Source organism: Oncorhynchus masou, chromosome 15, assembly GCF_036934945.1.
Source record: "Oncorhynchus masou masou isolate Uvic2021 chromosome 15, UVic_Omas_1.1, whole genome shotgun sequence".
Lineage (NCBI taxonomy): Eukaryota > Metazoa > Chordata > Actinopteri > Salmoniformes > Salmonidae > Oncorhynchus > Oncorhynchus masou.
In genome coordinates this window covers 33,717,015-33,735,157 of record NC_088226.1, presented here as the reverse complement: position 1 = coordinate 33,735,157, position 18,143 = coordinate 33,717,015, and the positions used below count along the sequence as shown (strand labels likewise).

General features: G+C 42.4%; 1 protein-coding gene across 2 annotated transcripts in view; it reads left to right on the top strand.

The window, feature by feature from the left end:
- Positions 1-15,311, top strand: part of LOC135556162 (tyrosine-protein kinase receptor Tie-1-like) — a 26,638-nt gene extending 11,327 nt beyond the window's left edge. The window contains exons 15-23 of one of the 2 annotated variants that reach the window (XM_064989140.1): positions 773-983; positions 2,843-2,953; positions 3,876-4,066; positions 5,831-5,944; positions 7,292-7,362; positions 11,230-11,270; positions 11,688-11,784; positions 11,923-12,022; positions 14,093-15,311. In XM_064989140.1, the coding sequence (XP_064845212.1) occupies positions 773-983; positions 2,843-2,953; positions 3,876-4,066; positions 5,831-5,944; positions 7,292-7,362; positions 11,230-11,270; positions 11,688-11,784; positions 11,923-12,022; positions 14,093-14,164 (1,008 nt within the window). In that variant the 3' untranslated portion in view covers positions 14,165-15,311. Of the gene's footprint in view, positions 1-772; positions 984-2,839; positions 2,954-3,875; positions 4,067-5,830; positions 5,945-7,291; positions 7,363-11,229; positions 11,271-11,687; positions 11,785-11,922; positions 12,023-14,092 lie in introns of both variants that reach the window. The other variant, XM_064989139.1, reaches the window with a different exon arrangement.
- Positions 15,312-18,143: the final 2,832 nt, after the last annotated feature.

Here is an 18,143-nt window from a genome sequence, read left to right as displayed (position 1 = left end):
TTGGTAAAAGACCAATTCCATATTATGGCAAGAACAGCTCAAATAAGCAAAGAGAAACAACAGTCCATCATTACTTTATGACATGAAGGTTAGTCAATCCAGAAAATGTCAAGAACTTTCTTCTGATGAGTCCAAATTTGAGATTTTTGGATCCAACCGTTGTGTCTTTGTGAGGCGCAGAGTAGCTGAACGGATGATCTCCACATGTGTAGTTTCCACCGTGAAGCATGGAGGAGGAGATGTGATGTTGAAGCATGGTGTAGGAGGTGTGACGGTGTGGGGCTGCGTTGCTGGTGACACTGTGATTTATTTAGAATTCAAGGCACACTTCACCAGCATGGCTACCACAGCATTCTGCAGGGATATGCCATCCCATCTGGTTTGCACTTGGTGGCACTATCATTTATTTTTAGACAGGACAATAACTCAACACACCTTCAAGCTGTGTGAGGGCAATTTGACCAAGAAGGAGAGTGATGGAGTGCTGCATTAGTTGTCTTGACCTCCACAACCACCCGACCTCAACCCAATTGAGATGGTTTGGGATGAATTGGACCGCAGACTGAAGGAAAAGCAGCCAAACTGTCCAAACTTTTGATTGGTACTGTATATTCCTTCACGAACAAGTTGGATAACCTGATTAGATAAATAAACATTCCACACTATCTCAAACTTCACATATAGACACGTTATGAGAAACACACCTCAAATCTGATCATTTCTATGCTTTGATTAAAAACAAATCCAACAAAATTATAATTGCAACCCGTAGGGAGAGGAGACCATCCTCCAGTTTAACTCTGGGACCCTGACCCTGACAAGGAGGCCGAAGCCTACCTCTGAGCCCCTCACCTACCCCATCCTGGAGTGGGATGACATCAAGTTTGAAGATGTGATCGGAGAGGGCAACTTCGGACAGGTCATCAAGGCCATGATCAAGAAGGACGGGGCCAAGATGAGCGCTGCTATCAAGATGCTAAAAGGTAGTAGGTACCACACACACATGTACCAACGCACGCACGCACGCAGGCAAGCACTCACTCACACACCAGTGGTGGTCGGTGATGTTTAAGATGGAGGATGGATGATATATTTTTTATGAGCATGGACTTATTTCTATTACAGCATATTGGATGACTGTCATTCATATTCCATTCACCCAGCTCAATGTAACAGCGATGGGTTTAGGCTACTACATGATACTTGAATTTTCCCAATACCCATCATGATGTTGCTACAACTTAGTCTATGAATGACAGTTTACAACGTAGGTGCACAGGTTGAGAGAACATTTTGAGTAATCAAGGTGACAGACAGTCACACATTCAATACCGGCTTGCACACTATTGCTTGCATCTAGCTTGCACAAGCCACCTGGGAGTCTGCAAAAGACCTGAGACTGGGACGGAGATTTGTCTTCCAACAAGACAATGATCCAAAACATAAAGCAAAATCTACAATGGAATGGTTCAAAAATAAACATATCCAGGTGTTAGAATGGCCAAGTCAAAGTCCAGACCTGAATCCAATCGAGAATCTGTGGAAAGAACTGAAAACTGCTGTTCACAAATGCTCTCCATCAAACCTCACAGAGCTCGGGCTGTTTTGCAAGGAGGAATGGGAACAAATTTCAGTCTCTCGATGTGCAAAACTGATAGAGACATACCCCAAGCGACTTACAGCTGTAATCGCAGCAAAAGGTGGCACTACAAAGTATTAACTTAAGGGGGCTGAATAATTTTGCACGCCCAATTTTTCAGTTTTTGATTTGTTAAGAAAGTTTGAAATATCCAATAAGTGTCGTTCCACTTCATGATTGTGTCCCACTTGTTGTTGATTCTTCACAAAAAAATACAGTTTTATATCTTTATGTTTGAAGCCTGAAATGTGGCAAACGGTCGCAAAGTTCAAGGGGGCTGAATACTTTCGCAAGGCACTGCATCTGTAGCTTATGCTTTCAGTATTAGATTCATTTTCTGATCCTTTGATTGGGTGGACAACATGTCAGTTCATGCTGCAAGAGCCCAGATAGGTTAGAGGATGTCATCTGTAAGTTGTCATAATTACTGTGTAAGTCCATGGAAGGGGGTGAGAACCATGAGCCTCCTAGGTTTTGTATTGAAGTCAATGTACACAGAGGAGGACGGAAGCTAGTTGTCCACCGGCTACGCTATGGCCCTACCCTACAGAGTGCTGTTGAGGCTACTGTAGACCTTCATTGCAAAATAGTGTGTTTTAATTAATTATTTTGATTATTATGTGAATATACAGTATCGTTCAAAAGTTTGGGGTCACTAGAAATATCCTTGTTTTTGAAAGAAAAGCAACTTTTTTGTCCATTAAAATAACATCAAATTGATCAGAAATACAGTGTAGACATTGTTAATGTTGTAAATGACTATTGTAGCTCGAAACAGCAGATTTTTTAATGGAATATCTACATATACATACTACATATATATTTAGTATGGTTTTATCTAAAAAGGATATATATATATTTTTTAAATGTTTCACTATTTTATTTTTATGAAATTCACTGAGGAGGATGGTTCTCCCCTTCCTCCTCTGAGGAGCCTCCTCTGACACACACTTACACTACCACACAAGCATGTACACACACACACACACACACACACACACACACACACACACACACACACACACACACACACACACACACACACACACACACACACACACACACACTCACATCAATAACTACTCACACACATAACAGTCAAAGAAACAAAACACACATTCTAACACAGTGATATAATGTCACAAAGCTTCTTTCTCTGTACATGTTTGTAACTTGCTGTGTGTGCTGTTTTGTTTTAAGCAGAGTTTGCCTCGGAGAATGACCACCGGGACTTTGCAGGAGAGCTGGAAGTGTTGTGTAAACTGGGTCAACATCCCAACATCATCAACCTCATAGGAGCCTGTGAAAACAGGGGTGAGCACACCACTTACTGGCCATGCTGGGCAATGCTCTTAATTGATACTATACTAAAGTATGGACATTGTATTCTCAAGGGAAAACTTTTAAAGTATTGTATCTCTTTAGGAAACATTTAAATAGATAAGTCTTTATTCTTATATGATAGCTATAGTATTCTGATAGTGATTTTAATATTTACATTTGAAACTCTGTTACACTACATTGTGTTAGCGTATAGGCTTACTTTATATACGTTTGGACCAAGCTCTGAGCATGACATTTCTATTTCCTAGCCACTTCTGACAGTTTTGGGAAATAATTGAATTGCCTGTTTCTCTTTGTATAAAGATCTACGATTGATAACATATGGTGGGGAGGAAGTTTAGATTGGAAAGTACATTACCAGAGATTTAAAAATATATATATATACATCCTACTAAACCACTGTGTGTCACAATCCTAATGGTTCTCAAGTAGCCTTGACTTAGCACTGGTGGTTCTCTCTCTCTCTCTCTCCCTCTCTCTCTATACAATTATGATGATTACAGCGCAGAACTCGAATTCTATGTCTATGGATTACAGTATGATACTCAGTTAATGCCTTCCTGCCTTGAACATGATATTCTTATGGAGGCACAAATGGAACTGTTAGCGGGCGTAGGTGTGTCTGTGATGGCCAATACAGCACGGCTTGGAACACTGCTCGTCCAATCAGCATCCAGGATCCAAACAACCAGTTTTATAATGACGATCACAGCACAGGACGAGAATTCTAGTTCTATGGAATACAGTATGACACTCCATTAATGCCTTTCTACCTCTCCATGGCAAACTTTAATGCAAACGGTGTCTCGCTAAACAACCTTCTCCATACAGTGTACCAGTAAATCATAAAGGTTCTTTACTTTCCTCCAACTGCTTCTCTCTACCCGTGTAGGGTACCTGTACATTGCCATTGAGTACGCCCCATATGGAAACCTGCTTGACTTCTTGCGTAAGAGCCGGGTCCTCGAGACAGACCCTGCCTTCGCCAAGGAGCACGGCACAGCCTCCACCCTCACCTCACAACAACTGCTGCAGTTCGCTGTCGACGTGGCCACTGGCATGCACTACCTTAGTGACAAACAGGTAGAGTATACACACGGGCATAGCCGTGAGCAGTGCTGAGGGTGCTGTAGCACCCCCTGAAAAATCTGAATTTAAAAAAAAATGTATTGAAGAAGAAAAAAAACAGACAAAAGTAGTAGACTTGGCCTTTACTAGTCCTGTATTAGTGGACCAGGTAAAAAGGTATATTACCAAACTTGGATATAAACAACATAGAATTGGAAACACCCCCCGCAAACTACTTCCTGCGCCTATGCACACAGGTACAGTTGAAGTCGGAAGTTTACATACACTTAGGTTGGAGTCACTAAAGCTTGTTTTTCAATCACTCCACAAATGTATTGTTAACAAACTATAGTTTTGGCAAGTCGGTTAGGACATCTACTTTGTGCATTACACAAGTCATTTTTCCAACAATTGTTTACAGACAGATTATTTCACTTATAATTCACTGTATCACAATTCCAGTGTGTAGAAAATTATGTCATGGCTTTAGAAGCTTCTGATAGGCTAATTGACATCATTTGAGTCAATTGGAGGTGTACCTGTGGATGTATTTCAAGATCCTACATTCAAACTCAGTGCCTCTTTGCTGGACATCCTGGGACAAACAAAAGAAATCAGTCAAGACCTCAGACCTTCACAAGTCTGGTTCATCCTTGGGAGCAAATTCCAAATGCCTGAAGGTACCACATTCATCTGTACAAAAAAATAGTACGCAAGTATAAACACCATGGGACCACGCTGCCGTCATACTGCTCAGGAAGGAGATGCATTCTGTCTGCTAGAGATGAACGTACTTCGGTGCGAAAAGTGCAAATCAATCACAGAACAACAGCAAAGGACTTTGTGAAGATGATGAAGGAAACGGGTACAAAATTATCTATATCCACAGTAAAACGAGTCCTATATCGACATAACCTGAAAGGCCGCTCAGCAAGGAAGAAGCCACTGCTCCAAAACCGCTATAAAAAAAGCCAGACTACGGTTTTCAACTGCACGTGGGGACAAAGATCGTACTTTTTGGAGAAATGTCCTTTGGTCTGATGAAACAAAAATAGAACTGTTTGGCCATAATGATCATCGTTATGTTTGGAGGAAAAAGGGGGAGGCTTGCAAGACAAAGAACACCATCCCAACCATTAAGCACTGGGGGGGCAGCATCATGTTGTGGGGGTGCTTTGCTGCAGGAAGGACTGGTGCACTTCACAAAATAGATGGCTTCATGAGGTCAGAAAATTATGTGGATATATTGAAGCAACATATGAAGACATCAGTCAGGAAGTTAAAGCTTGGTCGCAAATGGGTCTTCCAAATGGAGAATGACCCCAAGCATACTTCCAAAGTTGTGGCAAAATGGCTTAAGGACAACAAAGTCAATGTATTGGAGTGGCCATCTGTGGGAAGAACTGAAAAACCGTGTGCGAGCAAGGAGGCCTACAAACCTGACTCAGTTACACCAGCTCTGTCAGGAGGAATGGGCCAAAATTCACCCAACTTATTGTGGGAAGCTTGTGGATATGCCTGTGAACTCTAAGTTGCGTCCTTGAGTTCGGAGGGTGGTTGCCAATTCTATATGGTTTATATCCAAGTTTGGTAGTATCCTTTTTTCTCTCTCTTTTTTTTACAGCAATGCTATTCAATACACAAATGATGATTGATAAATATGACAGGGAATCTACAGGATCCTACATCAATGTAGATTTCCTCTCAGCATAAATTCACATGATATTCCCAGATGTGAGCTTCATATTTTCACCCTCTCCTCTCTCTTTCTCCCTCTAGTTCATCCACAGAGACCTGGCAGCGAGGAACGTTTTAGTGGGAGACAACCTAGTGGCCAAGATAGCAGACTTCGGTCTGTCCCGAGGGGAGGAGGTCTACGTCAAAAAGACCATGGTGGGAGCTCAGTCACATACAGCACAGCGCATTAAGGAACAATAGCTAGGATTCTAGTGTGTATCATCATTGGTCAGCTAACATCAAATAGAACATTCTGAAGAGAAAGTGAAAATGTTGCACGGTGTCTCACACAAGAGCACTACTTACACTCTGTATGCATTTGACACAGAAGCTACATTTTTATATTTGTCTATTTACTCCAGCATTTTGGATTTGAGATGTAATGTTTAATATGAGCCGACGATACAGAACATCACTTTTTATTTGAGGGTATTTTCATGCATATCTGTTGTACCATTTAGAAATTAAATCACTTTATGTATCTAGTCCCGCCTTTTGAAGAAGTCCAAAGTATTTGGACAAATTCACTTAGTGTATTCAAGTAGTCAAAAGTGTAGTATTTGGTCCTATATTAGAGGCACACAATGGCTACATCCTAGCACACAATGGCTACATCAAGCTTGTGACTCTACAAACTAGTTGGATGCATTTCCAGTTTGTTTTGGTTGGGTTTTGGGTTATGTTTTGCCTAAAAATAACTGAATGGTAAATGGAGTGGACTGGAGTAAGTGAGTGGATAGAGATAGATAGAACACTTCTAAATTAATCCTGATAATGGCATGATTAAGAAACAGAATTAATGAATCATGAATAATGATGAGTGAGAAGATTACAGAGGCTACAACAAAACATTGATTATTGATATATTGGGGGGGGGGGGGGGGGTGATCCTTGTGCCTCTAACTTTCTCACCTGTCATTACTCACAATTCAGCCATGATTATCCATAACCACATTAATGTAGAAATGTTCAGAAACATCTTCTATTCTTACTTACAATAAAATGGACTCCAAAAATGACACATTATTCACCATTTTGTTACTATTTGATCAAATATAATCCGAAAGACAACCAAAACAAACTGCAAATGTATCCAATGAGTTTGTGGAGTCACAAGCTTTGATGTAGTCATTGAGTGCAAAGAATATGGGACCAAATACTAAACCTTTTGAAAACAATTGCTGGAGTATAGAGCCAAATGCTAAAATGTTGCTTTACTGTCCAAATACTGTACATGTGGAGGGGAGAGTATGTCAGAAATGGGAAATAAATCTGCTGTAAAAGTACCAACTGAAGAGGGCAGTAGTGTGTTTGACATGGCAACAAGTTACCTTACAAGTCCAATGTTCCCTTACAGCTAGAAATGAGAAGAGAAGCACAGGACTTGACCATTATAATTCTGTACCAGACATACTTCACACTGTCAGTTAAAACCAAATTTTACAACTGAATTATATCACGTTTTCCAATGGGATGTCTTGGCTTTTTCTCTTTGTGCTGCAGGGGAGGTTGCCAGTGCGTTGGATGGCGATAGAGTCCCTAAACTACAGTGTGTACACCATCAAGAGTGACGTGTGAGTATCTGACTGGGAGACGTATATTCAACTATACTGAACAAAAATATAAACGCAACATGTAAAGTGTTGGTCCCATGTTTCATGAGCTGAAATAAAAGATCCCAGAAATTTTCCATACGCACAAAAAACGTATTTCTCTCAAATGTTGTGCACAACATTTGATTACATCCCTGTTAGTCAGCATTTCTCCTTTGTCAAGATAATCCATCCACCTGACAAGTGTGGCATATAAAGAAGCTTATTCAACACCATGATCAATACACAGGTGCATCTTGTGATGTGAACCTTAAAAGGTCACTCTAAAATGTGCAGTTTTGTCACACAACACAATGCCACAGATGTGCCAAGTTTTTAGGGAGCGTGCAATTGGTATGCTGACAGCAGTAATGTCCACCAGAGGAATTGCCAGAAAATATAATGTTCGTTTCTCTACCATAAGCCGCCTACAAAGTTTTAGAAAATTTAGCAGTACACTCAACCAACCTCACAACCACAAACCTTGTGTAACCACACCAGCCCAGGACCTCCACATACAGCTTCTTCACCTGCAGGATTATCTGAGACCAGCCACCCGGACAAACTGTCAGAAACCGTCTCAGGGAAGCTCATCTGCGTGCTCCTCGTTCTCACCAGGGTTTTGACCTGACTGCAGTTCAGCTTCGTAACTGACTTCAGTGGGCAAAGGCTCACATTAGATAGCCACTGGCACGCTGGAGAAGTATGCTCTTCACGGATGAATCCAGGTTTCATTTGTACCGTTTTAGATGGCAGACAGCGTGTGTGGCGTCATGTGTGCGAGCGGTTTGCTCATGTCAACGTTGTGAACAGAGTGCCCCATGTTGGCAGTGGGGTTAGGGTATGGGCAGGCATAAGCTACGGACAATGATCACAATTGCATACATTTCACTCACTAGGCATGTTTGGGATGCTCTGGATCAACGTGTATGACGGCGTGTTCCAATTCCAGCCAATTTCCAGAAACTTTGCATAGCCATTGAAGAGGAGTGGGACAACATTCCACAGGCCACAATCAACTGATCAACTCTATGTGAGGTGGTCACCAGATACTGACTGGTTTTCTGATCCATGCCCGTACTTTTTTTTTTAAAGGTATCTGTGACCAACAGATGCATATCTGTTTTCCCAGTCATGTGAAATCCATAGATTAATTTATTTCAATTGACTGATTTCCTTATATGAACTGTATCTCAGTAAAAATCTTTGAAATTGTTGCATGTTGCGTTTATATATTTTAGTTCAGTATAGAACAAATCTTTAATTTATCTTTAGACACTTATGCCATGTCTTACACAGCTTCCGGTAAGGGCTCGAAGAAAATACAATGCCAGCAGTCACATCATTTTGCTCTCTCTCTCTACCCGGCTGTCCAAAACAACAAATCATGCCCCCCCCCCCCCCCTCAGCCGATGGTGAACTGCTAATTTAGTGCAGAGGAACTGATAACAGAACCCAGGGAGCCTAGAGGCATGGCCCGGCCTACTCATTAGGCAGGATTAGGATTAGGCTTTTTAGGTGAGTGTAGATGCCACCCTGTGATAAGCAGTGCCCACGTTGTCAAAGGCAGGGGAGCAAAGTATTTTGCTTTGTCCATTCCCAGCTCTCCTCTCCAGGGTGCTGTTGGAGAGACACATTACTGCTGCGCTCCACCACACAACGTTCTGTCAAAGAAAAATATAAACTCTAACAGAAATCACCTAGCCGATCTAGGATGTGATAGAACGAGTATTGTGGCCTTTTCTGTCGTCTACAGGCTGGAGATAAAATGTGTGACAAGGTAATGAGACGGGACACTTTTGACACCGTGCCGGTTTCTCCCATCAAATAGCCAAAACTAAAATGGCGCCCAATCAACAAAAAAATGTGCTGTCATGTTAGCAAACAACATATCCTAAAAACAGGACTGGTCAAAGTAGAGTGAACAATATGGAAACGGAACGTTACAACTGTTGTCAATGAGTTTCACCCCGTTGTCATGATTAGTGGTTTCAAGTTTGTATCTGTACATTTTGGACAAGCTGATCGTAGCAAAAAAAAGAAAATAGGCCGACTTCTGCATTTCCTTCTATGTAAACACATTGCAAATAGGCTCACAATAACTCCTGATAAAGTTGGGGAGCTGATATTCCGAGCTTAAATAACCACATTGATTAGTCACAGGTATCAGGACTAATGAAGCCAATGCAACAGCTTGTTTTACAAATGGTTGGCCTACCACATGGATGAGCGTTCATGAAACTCCATAGTGAGCGACATGGATGGGCGCTACACCACAGTAAGCACGAGTCAATATCTTTTTGGGGTGTTTTACAAATGTTTGGCCTACCACATAGACAGGCATTCATAAAATGTTATTTCAGGCAAAGCTGTAAGCACGGACCAACACTGACACTTTTTGGATGTCTTTTTTTTGGTGCAGTCCTGACCGGCCTTGATTTCTACATCCACGGTGGCTGGTTTTTGGTCTGGTCCGTACCACATCTGAGCCAGTCGTAGACGTTTATGTTTGGTTCAGATTCTTTCCGGTCTGGACCAGCCTTGACTTGGCACAAACATAGATGTCTCGAAATGACGTATTTTCAACTTTCATTCAGAATCAAAAAAAGGAACCTGATTTCAATGTCCGGAAGATACAAATTTTCAACATCTGGAAAATAGGTATTTTCTACTTTCATTCAGAACTTAAAATGAACCTAACTTAATTGTCTGGAAAATACGTATTTTAGACGTCTTTGACTTCATTTTGCTTTCTGGGACATTTTTAGTTTTGCAGGGGCACATATTTTGGTCTTGCCTAGGGTGGCACAATGGCAAGGACCGGCCCTGCCAAGAGGAGCATAGTGGAGCGGCCACACTACCACATAGAGCCTGTCAAACACAGACTATTTATACCCGGTTCAGAATTGACTGGAAGGCCCGAGGACAGCTACAGGAAGTGGAACGAACGAGGCTGGTTAGGTTAGCAAAGAGGAGAGACGTTTCTGTAGTAAACATGTTCTTAACAAGCTAGCTGCAGCACTAAGTGTGTGTGTGTGTGTGTGTGTGTGTGTGTGTGTGTGTGTGTGTGTGTGTGTGTGTGTGTGTGTGTGTGTGTGTGTGTGTGTGTGTGTGTGTGTGTGTGTGTGTTGAGCCTTGTGTTGACAAGAGCAAAGGCACTAATTTGGTGACACACCACAGAATATAAACAAAGATAACCAGACCGCTACTCTGTGTTTATGTTCTAGAGAAAGGTAGAGCGAGAGAGAGAGAGAGCAAGCGATAGAGGGAGAGCAGAAGAGATTGTTTACCTCAAGCTGAGTCAATGGGTTCATCATTGTATTTGTACAGAATGACTGGCAGTTAACTGATTAACTTGCAGTGAGTTGGCTACATTGTCTTGTTAGTTGACAATCACATAGTCAGATGGTGGCTCTGTACAGATAGTGAAGAGTACTTGTTGTTTCTCTCTCTGCTTTTTACAGTTGTGAGGCTGCTCTAAAGTCATCTTCTTTTACAGTTGTGAGGCTGCTCTAAAGTCATCTGCTTTTACAGTTGTGAGGCTGCTCTAAAGTCATCTGCTTTTACAGTTGTGAGGCTGCTCTAAAGTCATCTGCTTTTACAGTTGTGAGGCTGCTCTAAAGTCATCTGCTTTTACTGTAAAAAGACACTAGGATGCATTTACATTTTGTGCTATTACAAAATTATTCGGTATCAGTCAGTTGCATTCACACGCTAATGTAAAAATATGTCATTAACATATATAAATAATTGAATTACAAGGCCACTAACTGTTCAATATCACTTAGATCTTCCTCATTCTCTTCCTATATTTTCCCTCTCTTTCCTCTCCCTCTTTCTTTTCCCCAGGTGGTCTTTCGGTGTACTTCTATGGGAGATAGTGAGTTTAGGTAAGTTGACGTATAGTGATGCTGTGTGAATGTTGTACATATTATTACATGAGCAATAGCAATAGCCCATATTCCTAGAAATGTGGGTTGTCACAGTGAGAAAATATATAACCATTTCCCCCACAGCTTTCACACCAGAGAGAGAGGGGGAAAGTTCCCCAGCTGAGAGTTAACAGAGTAGGCATGCACAGAGAGTCAGCAGGACATCCCCCCTCACTCTGGGAAATATACTGTATCACATGAAAGGAAATACCTACTTTGCATGCCCGCCTGATGATGATGATGATGATGATGATGACAATCATGACCATGACAAAGAATGACTAAGACAAAGATGAGTCAATCAACTCCTTTCTCTGTGTCATTGTATCAACGTAAAAGTGACCCGTTTGCCCCTGTCCTCTCTTTGTGTATCAGGTGGTACTCCCTACTGTGGGATGACCTGTGCTGAGCTCTATGAGAAACTCCCTCAGAGCTACAGGATGGAGCAGCCCAGGAACTGTGACGACGAAGTGTAAGTGATGACCTTGTGCGCTTGGACCTGTGTGTTTGTGTGTGAGAGAGAGGGAGGGGGGGGGGGGGGCGGGGGTGTATATGTGTATACTGTTTGCGTGCACCGTTATAGCTGGTTCATTGGTTATTTTTTCCCCAGGTATGAGTTAATGAGGCAGTGCTGGAGAGACCGGCCGCATGAGAGACCTCCTTTCTCTCAGATCTCTGTACAGCTCAACAGGATGCAGGAGGCCAGGAAGGTAAGGAGACATTCACCTATAGTTTCATTTAGGACTCATCTTATCAATAAGCTAGCAATTCCCTGATCTATCCCATAGGGCACAGAGGTAACCTGGTTCCAGACCTGTTTGTGTTGTCTTTCAGGAGTCACTGAGAAGGTCCTAGTTAGATAGAATTCCTCTTCAAATTGCATTCCTCACACTCGTTCTCTAAATCATTCTACAGTCGTGGCCAAAAGTTGAGAATGACACACATATTACTTTTTACAAATTCTGCTGCCTCAGTTTGTATGATGGCAATTTGTATATACTCTAGAATGTTATGAGGAGTGATCAGATGAATTGCAATTAATTGCAAAGTCCCTCTTTGCCATGCAAATGAACTGAATCCCCCCAAAAAACATTTCCACTTCATTTCAGCCCGGCCACAAAAGGACCATCGGAAATCATGTCAGTGATTCTCTCGCTAACACAGGTGTGAGTGTTGATGAGGACACGGCTGGAGATCACTCTGTTATGCTGATTAAGTTCAAATAACAGACTGGAAGCTTCAAAAGGAGGGTGGTGCTTGGAATCATTGTTCTTCCTCTGTCAACCATGGTTACCTGCAAGGAAACACGTGCCATCATCATTGCTTTGCACAAAAAGGCCTTCACAGTCAAGGATATTACTGCCAGTAAGATTGCACCTAAATCAACCATTGGATCATCAAGAACTTCAAGGAGAGCGGTTCAATTGTTGTGAAGAAGGCTTCAGGGCACCCAAGAAAGTCCAGCAAGCGCCAGGACCGTCTCCTAATGTTGATTTATCTGTGGGATCAGGGCACCACCAGTATAGAGCTTGCTCAGGAATGGCAGGAGGAAGGTGTGAGTGCATCTACATGCACAGTGAGGTGAATAATTTTGGAGGATGGCCTGGTGTCAAGAAGGGCAGCAAAGAAGCCACTTCTCTCCAGGAAGAACATCAGGGTCAGACTGATATTATGCAAAAGGTTCAGGGATTGGACTGCTGAGTACTGGGGTGAAGTCATTTTCTCTGATGAATCCCCTTTCCGATTGTTTGGTGCATCCGGAAAAAAGCTTGTCCTGGAGAAGACAAGGTGAGCACTACCATCAGTCCTGTGTCATGCCAACAGTAAAGCACCCTGAGACCATTTATGCGTGGGGTTGCTTCTCAGCCAAGGGGGTGGGCTCACTCACAATTTTGCCTAAGAACACAGCCATGTATAAAGAATGGTACCAACACATCCTCAGAGAGCAACTTCTCCCAACCATCCAGGAACAGTTTGGTGACGAACAATGCCTTTCCAGCATGATGGAGCACCTTGCCATAAGGCAAAAGTGATAACTAAGTGGCTCGGGGAACAAAATATCAAAATTTTGGGTCCATGGCCAGGAAACTCCCCAGACCTTAATCCCATTGAGAACTTGTGGTCAATCCTCAAGAGGCAGGTGGACAAACAAAAACCCATAAATTCTGACAAACTCCGAGCATTGATTAAGGAAGAATGGGCTGCCATCAGTCAGGATGTGGCCCAGAAGTTAATTGACAGCATGCCAGGGCAGATTGCAGAGGTCTTGAAAAAGAAAGATCAACACTGCAAATATTGACTCTTTGCATCAACTTTGTAATTGTCAATAAAAGCCTTTGACACTTATGAAATGCTTGTAATTATATTTCAGTATTCCATAGTAACATCTGACAAAAATATCTAAAGACACTGAAGCAGCAGACTTTGTGGAAATTAATATTTATGTCATTCTCCAAACTTTTGGCCACGACTGTACACAATTAGAAAAAAAGGTGCTATCTAAAACCTTAAAAGGTTATTTGGCTGTCCCCATAGGAGAACTCTTTGAAGAACTTGTTTTGGTTCGAGGTAAAAAAAACTTTTGGTTCGATGTTGAACCCTTTTCGGTTCCATGTACTGTCGAGCCCTTTCCACAGAGGGCTCTACCTGAAACCAAAAAAGGTTCTACCTGGAACCAAAAAGGGTTCTCCTATGGGGACAACTGAAGAACCCTTTTGGAACACTTTCTTCTACGAGTGTACTATCTAACTACCATCGTTTCTCCTAACCTCCCTCCCCAGGCCTACGTGAACATGGCACTCTTCGAGAACTTCACCTACGCTGGGATAGACGCCACGGCCGAGGAGGCCTGACTACCAGCCCCCACAGTCCCCGGCAGGTCACGTAGCCCACGGGAGAGGCCCCGGGGCTCAGCCCTGCGTTACTGTCGCGCCCCAGCTGCTGCCCAATGTGGGGACCGATGGAGTAGCAGACGATCCACCTGGACCACAAGGGTAAAGAGGGAGGACTGTGAAAGGACACTGTGGAGGTCTTATGGGGGCTGGGAAGGGAGATGTGGAACTGGACACTGCAGTCCTTCCTGAAGGAAAGTATAGAAGAATGAGGGGCAGTTTTATATCTTTATGTTTGAAGCCTGAAATGTGGCAAAAGGTCGCAAAGTTCAAAGGGGCCGAATACTTTCGCAAGGCACTGTAGGTGGGTTTGGTGATGCGTTTACCTCTCTCATCTAGGGTTGAGTCGCTGATCAGTAACTTGAATCTTCTCACCCGGCCATCCTGTCCCGGGTACACTTCTGTAACCTTTGCCAATTTCCACTGGTTGCGTGGTGCAGTATCATCTTGCAAAATGACAATGTCATTAATCCTTGCATTTCTTCTGTCTTTACTCCATTTCTGTCTGTGTTGGAGGTTTAGGAATTACTCTTTCTTCCACCTTGTCCAGAATTCATTGGCTAAGAATTGTACTCTGCGCCATCTCTTGCGGAGATAAAGATCTTCCTTGATGAACTGTCCAGGTGGCGGTAAGATAACTGTGGACTTCATTGTTAAGATGCGATTTGGCGTGAGAGGTTCTGGACCTAATGGATCATTCAGATATTCCGTAGTTAGGAGCCTACTATTTAAAATCGCCATGACTTCATAGAAAAAGGTACGCAGAGAAGCGGTGTCGAGTCTTCCGTCTGACTAATCAAGAGTGGATGTTAAGACACTTCGTATCGTGCAGATGGCTCAACTTACCCCACTCTCCCCTGTATCGCTTGCTTTACATAAGTATGTACCTCCTGTACTGTATTTGTTCCTTAGCGTGTCCTTATCGAATTATATCATCCTCTTGTAAAAGTGTAGTATAAATCTTTTATACAGACAATTTGTTTACCTTTGTGACATACTGTATGCTACCTGTATCCCTTTGGATGGTGTATCTACTGGAACTACTCTGTGAGAAAAGGGTTTGTTTTCAGTTTTCTTTAATAAAACGTCTCAGTGGTGACTGACTGGACTGAGGCACATAAATAACTTGAGCTTTGAATCTAAAGTAGTACATTTTACTCTTTCATCCCCCCCCCCCCTGTTGGATCTAACCGAGCATCACCGGGAACCCGGTTTTGTGACAACGACGTGATTTTGGAGGTATGCCAATGCAAGACTAGATCTAACCCATCAACTATGCCCCTATTGCCACTGTTTCTCAGAGTCCTGGAGTAAGGTAGAATAAAGTGTTGTTTTTACTCATGGTGGAGAGTGGGGGCACACTATTGGCTTACTATTGTCCCTCTGAATGTCAGTGTGTTTGGTGTCAGGGCTAAACCGCAGCCCAGGCTCTGACCGGGGAGGTCTGAGGTTGACAGGGCCCTGGCCTCTTTCCTGGTGCACAGAGCTGATCTTTTAGGACATACACTGACACCAACACACACACACACACAGGGCCTGGCCTCTTCCCTGCTGCAGGGAGCTGATCTGTCAATGTATTTCCTCCTGCTGACAGGCAAAGCACTGAGGACTGACACGCAGGGCCCTGCTGACTTGAGCTTCCTGACAGCAAAACACACACACACGTTTGTTTTACCAAACAATTGATTCCCATTCAAACCTCACCTTAACCCTGAACCTAACTCCTAACCCTTAATCCTAACGGTGAATGTGCTTAAAGATGGCGACTCCATGTACTTACCACAAATGCCTAGTTTGCTAAGTTCGCCATATTCTACATTGCTCTCCATTGGCACAGAATACATTATCCAATTTATAGCTCCAAGATGGAGGCAGTAAAAAAAATAATGAAAAAGTAGATTGTGCTGATTTACTGGCACATTGAACCAGAGCATTGTAGTTTAACTCTGTGGGTAGTGCTAAAACGATGACATCATATCTGAATTCCTCCATCTTGATGTACCTTTGCCATTCTAACCCTAACTGTAACCCTAAAATAGCCTTTTTCCTTGTAGGGCCCTTCAAAATGTCACCACGAATTTTCCTTGTTTTACTGTTCTTAGGACTTCTGTCCCCACAAGGATAGTCAAACCAAAAACACTATAACATAAACTGGACCTAAGAGACAGTGCACACAGGAGAAATGCACAGTTGTATCCTGCTATCGACACAGATGCCCCTTTCGAACGATTTAAGATTTCATCCCTTCTACCAGGAAATAGAAACTGAAAAAGGATGCAACTTCTATAGAAGCACCCCTGTCTATCACCCCTGTCTGCGGTCCTCTTTGAGGCAATGCTCCAGCTGGTCCTATGGACCTAGCTGTCTCCGGTCAACTGACCAATAGATTAGTTGGACGAGATAGTTGCTGAATGTCACTGGCCTACACACAATAGCCCATAATGTCAAAGTGGAATTATGTTTTTAGAAATGTTTAGAAATGAATAAAAAATGAAAAGTTGAAATGTCTTGAGTCAGTAAGTATTCAGCCTGTCTGTTATGGCAAGCCTAAATACGTTCAGGAGTACAAATGTGCTTAATAAGTAACATACCATGTTGCATGGACTCACTTTGTGTGCAATAATAGTGTTTAACATGATTTTGGCGTGACTTCCTCATCTTTGTACCCCACACATACAATTATTATCTGTAAGGATCCTCAGTTAAGCAGTGAATTTCAAACACAAGCTGTGTTCGAATACCCATACTAACATACTGTATACTACATACAGAATGAGAATATACAACATACTATATACTATTAGTTCATTTTAGTATAGTGTTAACAACCGGTATCCTTTCAGTTGAGTGTACTAGCGCTATGTCTGTCTACCAGAAGTTGATGGTGTTGCTATGCAACCTCTTGCTAGCATGACAAATTACTAGCTTGACATTTTACAACTTTGGGTATATTTCGTAAATTCAATCTGGAGTGCCAGAGTGCGCTCTGGGCATTCGTAAATTCAGAGCATTGTCAGTTTGTCCATTCGTAAATTCAGAGTGTTTCGCTCTCGGAGCATTCAGAGCTAACACTGGACGCTCTGGCCGAGAAGTAGGACCTCACAACGGCGGTCAAGCACCCAAGCTAACTGGCTAATGTCAGCTAGCGAGAGAACACCTCAGACTGACCATTTTACCCGCCCTAGTATAGCTGGTTAGGCTGTTTTCATGTTATCAAGAGCGTTGGTGACTGTAACTGAGCTGTTGGCAACCATTTAATTATGCCTTTTTACTGACATCGGACATATTCAACAGGTGTTGAGCGTGCATAAATTCAGCATTTATTCTGTGCTCTGGCGCACTCAGACGAAAGTGCTCTGAAACCGGAGTAGATAGCCAAAGTGAATTTACGAACGCACCCGAATGTTAGCATATAGTTATTATACTGGCAAGTTCGATGTATTAGTAGCCAACAAATTGTCAGCCAGCATGCCATGTAATCTAACTAACCTAAATGACAGAGTGAAAAGAAGGAAGCATGTACAGAATAACAATAGTTTAAAAAAACATGAATCTTGTTTGCAACAAGGCACTAAAGTAATAATGAAACAAATGTGGCTAACCAATTAACTTTAAGGGCCTGAATACAAAGTTTTATGTTTGGGGCAAATCCAATACAACACATTACTAAGTAACGCTTTCAATGTTTTCAAGCGTATTGGTGGCTGCATCATGTTATCGGTATGCTTGTAATCATTAAGGACTGGGGAGTTTTTCAGGATAAAAAAGAAACGGAATGGAATTAAGCACAGGCAAAATCCAAGAGGTAAACCTTTCCACCAGACACCGGAGTTGCTTAACAAATAGTCAATGAATATTCCTGAGTGGCCAAGTTAACATTTGATTTAAATCTACTTAAAAATCTATCGCAAGACCTGAAAATTGTTGTCTAGCAATGATC